This window comes from Dendrobium catenatum, unplaced genomic scaffold (genome assembly GCF_001605985.2).
Source record: "Dendrobium catenatum unplaced genomic scaffold, ASM160598v2 fragScaff_scaffold_637, whole genome shotgun sequence".
Classification (NCBI taxonomy): Eukaryota; Viridiplantae; Streptophyta; class Magnoliopsida; order Asparagales; family Orchidaceae; genus Dendrobium; species Dendrobium catenatum.
Genome location: NW_021319099.1, coordinates 146271 through 152512, shown reverse-complemented (window position 1 = coordinate 152512; position 6242 = coordinate 146271). Strand labels below are relative to the sequence as shown.

The 6242-nt window shown below is 36.4% G+C and overlaps 1 protein-coding gene across 1 annotated transcript; it reads right to left on the bottom strand.

Annotated features, from left to right (window-relative positions):
* Positions 1-2028: 2028 nt before the first annotated feature.
* LOC110103300 lies at positions 2029-3048 on the bottom strand. The gene has a single exon (XM_020831954.1). The coding sequence runs from the start codon at positions 3046-3048 to the stop codon at positions 2029-2031; it is 1020 nt and encodes a 339-aa protein (XP_020687613.1).
* Positions 3049-6242: the final 3194 nt, after the last annotated feature.

The following is a 6242-nucleotide window of genomic DNA, read 5'->3' as shown; positions in this document are numbered from 1 at the left end:
TTTAGGGTGTTGCTTTAGATGATATGTATTGAATTACACTAATCAAATGGGATGATCGTGAGATCGGCCTGAACGATTAATTTATTTTTATATTATTTATACATCCATTCAGGGGGATAGTTTGGATGATATTCAATGATTTGTACTAATTATACAAGAAGCTTTTTGTACTATCATCATGGATGATATGAATAAAAAGCCTTTTGATCAACCCAAATAATCTTGGCTGATTGAACTAAATTTGTACTGATCCTATAGGATTATATTTAAATTGTCCTGGACAATAATATCTGTTTGTTGCAATTAAGAGCTATTCTAAAGCTCTTCTATATAAGACCTTGTATTTTACCCAAGAGAGTATATTTTGCTACTGTCCTGACCTGAGAGAGCCACGAGGAGAGGGAGAGTAAGGGAGAGAGAGAGAGAGAGGATCTTGGGAGGGGGAGTTTGTGAGGGGTTTCAGAAAGGTTGCTCTAAGTAAGGATCCATCATCATCTTCTCTGGTCATCATCCCTGGTTCCTTGCGGGTTCTAGAGAGGTCTACTTTAGCATCAGATCGAGGTTCTCTGTCTACTTCAGGAGGAAGAAAAAGGAGTTAGGTTGTCTAACTACTTTAAGAGGACATAGGAGTTGGGTTCTCTATCTCACATAGGTTGGTGGAAACAAGTTTTTTGTATGGGCTTCTTTACCTTGCTGTGGGTGTAAAAGGAGATACACTATATTTAGTGTAATACTCGGAGGAGAGGCTCTAGGGAGTCGACATAGGTCAGGTTGACCGAACCACTATAAAATCTAGTGTGTTCTTTCTTATTGTGCTTTTGCATTTAAATTTTTGCACTTTGATTTCTGTGAAGAATCTTGGTTTGGATGTGATTGTGATTTTACTTAAATAATTTTTCAATACTAATTCACCCCCTCTCTTGGTTAGCCTTGGGAATAGTTCATTAGGGCTTAACATCTCTGTCGAACTTTCAAATGGTATCAGAGCGGGATTCATAAAATCAGGTTTGAAAACTTTTTAAATTTTGATCAATGGCTAATTTTTGTAATTGTAATATTGCCTAAGGTTATTCAATCACCCGACCACCTTTATTTGAAAATATTACTTTTAATTTTTGGAAAATTCACGTCTACTTTCTTGCAATCAATTGATTACTGAATGTGGCAAATGATTTTAACTGATTATTCTTTATTGTCGTGTTATAGATGGAATTAATAATAATATTCCTTTTAATCAATGGAGTAGGTAAGAACAAATCAATACTCAATTGAATGCTAGATTATTAAAATATTTTTTATGTTATTTAAATTATAAAGATTATATATTTGTATCCACGTGCACTACTGGCAATAAAATTTGGGATAAATTACACACTATATACGAAGATACTAGTGAAATCAAGCAATCCAGATTGAATACTTTAATGCATCATTATGAACTATTTTACATGAAACCTTATGAGATGATCTTAAACATATATACTAGGTTTATTCAATATGTGACATCATTATATAATTTAGATAAAGAATTTTTAAACTTTGAAAAAGTCAATAAAATTCTATATTGTCTTTTTTTTTTGAAAGAAATGCATCAAATAGCATTAAACAAAAAGAAAGAACCTAAGTATAAGTAATAAAGGGATCACATTCTTCCTTGATTAAGCCTAAAAACAAGGAAGGAATGCAATCAAAAGAAAAGCTATCAAAGAAAAAGCTACTCTCCAATGCCATAGTAGCACAACAATTTGCTACTTTATTATAATTTCTATAAGCATGGAGGAAGACAACCTTATTGAAATCATTTAAAAAACATAAATTCTTGTGTGGCCACTTCTCCACATTCTCCTTATTCTCCTTTAAAAAATTCTGAATGAATTTGATAATATTGACATTATCATTCTCTATGATTAGCCCTTTACATTCCAATATCCAGTTCTTCAAAAATTCTTTAACCGTGAGGACATCTTGTAACTCAAGATGGCCAATATCCCAATGAATTCCATTCTTTCCAAATACACTAATAAACCATCATTTGTGATCCCAAAAGATTCCTCCAATGCTAGCCACATTAGAGCTTGTCAAAGATGCATCTATATTAACCTTAATCCATTCCTTCGGTGGAGGGTACCAAGTTCTTTGAGACTCCCTAAGGAGATTAGTACCCCAGCTAGAAAGAAATGGACCAGATTTGGAAACTGCATAAAACAAAGCATTAGCAGCAACAATGGAGCATGGCATAGCAGACTTACCATGCTTAATATCATTTCGGTTCTTCCAATAATAATAAACAATAGAACAATACACCCGAACAATCCCAGAATTCTGGACAGACATCTTCCTTAAGTCCTCCAAACAGCATTCCAGCGAATGGAAAATAGGAATAAAAATTCCCCACTCCCGCAGCTTCATAATGATTTCGATCAGATACTTACATTGTACCATAATGTGCTCATACGTTTCATTAGCTTGGCAACCTCTAGGACAAAGGGAATTATCTGAGAATTTGCGGTTCATAAGAAGCATATTAGTTGGTATAGCTGATTTACCAAGTCTCCACCAGAAAATTTCAATGTTCTTGCTCATCTTCAACTTCTTTACCCAGCTGAAATATTCCACATCCTCCAAATTGTATTTATTAATCCACATTTGTTCATATACCATGGAAGACACCGTCTTCCCCGAACACATCTTCATCAGCACCATCTGGTCCTCATCATCATACTCAATTGGAACTTGAGTGATTAAAGAAATAAGGTATGGATGAAATGCTCTTTGTAACAATTCACAATTCCACATACCATTAGATAGGATCAGTTGCTGCACATTCTTACCATCCAGGAAGTTGCAGTCTGCAAAAGGAGGCCAACGATTAATGCATCTATCAAGCACCCAACTGTCATTCAGAATATTGATTTTATCTCCCTTCCCCACCTTCCAACACATCGCCATCCTCAGATTACTCCCACCATCCACTAGAATTTTCCATGCATTTGAACTAATGCTCCTTTGAGTTCCATTCATTACATTGTCACCATATTTCCTTTTCATGACACGGTGAAGCAAAGAGTAAGGCTTCTGAATATAATTCCATGTCACCTTGGATCTTAAAGATCCGATTCTCTATATAGGAGAATGTAATCCCAATCCTCCCAAACTTCTTGGTTTGCAAATATCATTCCAAGCAATGTAGTGCATCCCCTTAGTGCCATCATTATTATTCCAAATAAAGCTTCTACACAACTTTTCCAAATCATGTAATAGCCTCATAGGTACCAAAGACTGGGTAATTAGAAAATTTGTCATAGAGAGCAAAGAACTTTCTATGAGAATCAATTTACCTCCCAAGGATAAAGATTTCCTACTCAATGCATTAAGTCTTTCCATGGCATTACTAAGAATCTCTTGATAATCAGCCATCTTAAGTCTTTCAAGTGAGATCTTCACTCCTAAGTACTTCATTTCCTTCACTATCTTGAAACCAAGAATTCTTCCAATCTTCTTCCTCATATGATAGCTAACCACCTTACCAAAAAGCAGCTGAGATTTACTAACATTGATTTTTTGCCCAGTCCACTTACAAAACTTCTCCACAATGGTCTTCATAGTTTTAGCAAGCTCAACAGATGCATGAGAGAAAATAAGAGTGTCATCTACATAAAGTAAATGAGTAATCTTCGATCCTCGACTTGAAATTTGAATGCCAAGACTCTTCCCTCTTTGCTCCAGTGAGTTAGTGATCAACTGGAAAGACATGATGAATAATTATGGTAAAAGTGGACATCCCTGACGGAATCCTCTTTGAGCATTAATCCATCCAGAATTCTTCCCGTTAATGATAATGGAAAATCTCACATCTACCACACATTCCAAGAGAAGGCTAGAGAAAGAAATAGGAAAACCATACCATCTCAAAATATGACGAAGAGTTGTCCATCCCATGCTATCATAAGCTTGCTCCATATCAAGCTTAACAGCCATCATTCCCTTCTTGTTCTTTGAGATTTTGAACTTGTGAAAAATCTCCTGAGCTAATAAACAATGTTCAGCAATAGATCTTCCATGGATGAAGGCAACTTGTTCTTCGAAAATCATTTTAGAGATTCTCTTCTTCAATCTGTTAACAAGCATAGTAGCCACAATTTTATAATTGGTTTGACATAGGCTAATGGGCCTATAGTTTGAAGGAGTCAAGGGATTCTTCAATTTAGGAATTAAGACAATCAAAGTGTCTTTCCATTCCTTATTCATATGACTGGAATTAAAGAAGCTTCTAACTGCATTCCATAAAGTTTCCCATACTATATTCCAATAACTTTTGTAGAATGAAGAGGTAATGCCATCCAAACCTGGACACTTATTGTTCCCTTGCTGGAATACCGAAATCTGCAGCTCCTTTTCAGTAAATTCAGCATTTAACAACTCCATATCTTCAGCATTTAACTTCTGATTCTCCATAATAGAAGGCCAGCCCGTTATTTCACATTCTCTATGCTTCCATTTCTTCTCAAAGAAGTTGATGAAGACTTTCTTGATTTGATTCTCCTCCTCTTGCAACTTATTTGCTTCATCTTTGACTTGAAAAATACGATTCCCATTCCTTCTAGCCGTTGCAAAGTTGTGAAAAAGCTTGGAATTTGCCTTACCTTCCTCATGCCACCTAGCCTTAGCCCTTTTATTCCACCAAGTAGAAAGTCTTCTCATAGTAACATTGAGTTCATATACCTTATTTCTAAGTTCAAAAAGGTCATCAGCAGACCAATTATCATTTGAAGCTTCCTTATTTTGCAGATCAAGGATCTCCTTCTTCAATTTTTTCTTTAAAGCATTCAAGTCTTTGCATTTGTTTCTACTCCAGAAAAATAATGATTTCAAGGTACAATTAAGCTTCTTTTGTAAGATTATATACTCATTACCAACATCATTCTTCTTTCAAGCATGATAAACTATGCTCTTGGCCGCAGGATATGATCTCCATTTATCTTCAAACTTGATAGTTTTCAACTTAAGCTGCACCCTTTCATCCATCTTAATCACAATAGGACAGTGGTCAGACGCCATCCTCTCCAAATGTCTGTTTACTACCAAAGGAAGCTTCTGCATAGCCAACGAATTCATAATACATCTATCTAACCTTTCCCAAATACGAGAAGTGCCCTCTTTGTTGTTACACCATGTGAATCTTGGCCCAACACATCCAATATCATGAAAATATGAATTTACCATGAAGCTCTTCATTTCTCTAGGTCCTTTAGAAAATAAGAACCTCTTACCTCCTCTCTTCTCATCCTTATTTAAAATGCAATTGATGTCTCCCTCTATAATAGGAGTAGAATTCTCCATGCTCTTTTCCAACTGACTCCAAATATCACTTCTCTCCTTGTAGAAGCGACTCCCATAAACTGTAGAAATCTTCCAAGTTCCTAAGCTAGGAACCGAGAGATTACTAATGATCACTTGTGAAGAAGCTTCACACACCTCAAATGACACCAACTTTATATTCCACAAAACCAGGATACAACCAGAAGTCCCAACAGCAGGTTGGTGAAAATATTCCCACTCATTTCCCATAAGGCAACCAACCTCCCTTCTATCAATGCTGGACAGCATGGTCTCCATAAGTCCAATAAAGAAAACATTTTCATCTCTAACCATTTCCTTAAGATACAAGGAAGCTTCTTTCTTCTTCTCTCCCCCGCAGTTCCAGAAAAGAATTGAAGACATAATTAAAAAGGTATAGAGGATCTTCCCCCACTGTTGGGGTTTAACCTTCCATTCCTCTTCTTCTTCGTTTGATAATCACTATCAACTGGTCCCAATGACTTCAATTCTTTGGCTAGCTTAACCTTTGAAAGTTTGTTCGGGATGTTAAGCCCTATGAACTTAGTCCCAAGCTAACCAAGAGGGGGGGTGAATTGGTATTTAAAAAATTCTTAACACAAAGAAAGAAAATCACAAACCAAATCACACCACAAAAATAAATGCATAATTTTAAAAGTGCGGAAGCAAGAAAAAGAACACAGAAATTTATAGTGGTTCGGTCGACTCGACCTACGTCCACTCCTTGGAGGCACCCTCCAAGTATTGCACTATAAAATGTGACTCTCCTTTAGCCCCCACAGCTAGGCGGAGAAGCCCTCACAAGAAACTCCTTTTTGCCACCCAGGCAAGAGAACCCACCTCCTTTTGCTTCCTCCTGAAGCTGGCAGAGAACCACAACCAAAAGCAAACTCCTTACCTCTACC

What these genes read in the sequence shown, in the direction of transcription:
- LOC110103300 (XM_020831954.1), bottom strand. Translation starts at nt 3,048, where the DNA reads ATGAAAAGGAAATATGGTGACAATGTAATGAATGGAACTCAAAGGAGC.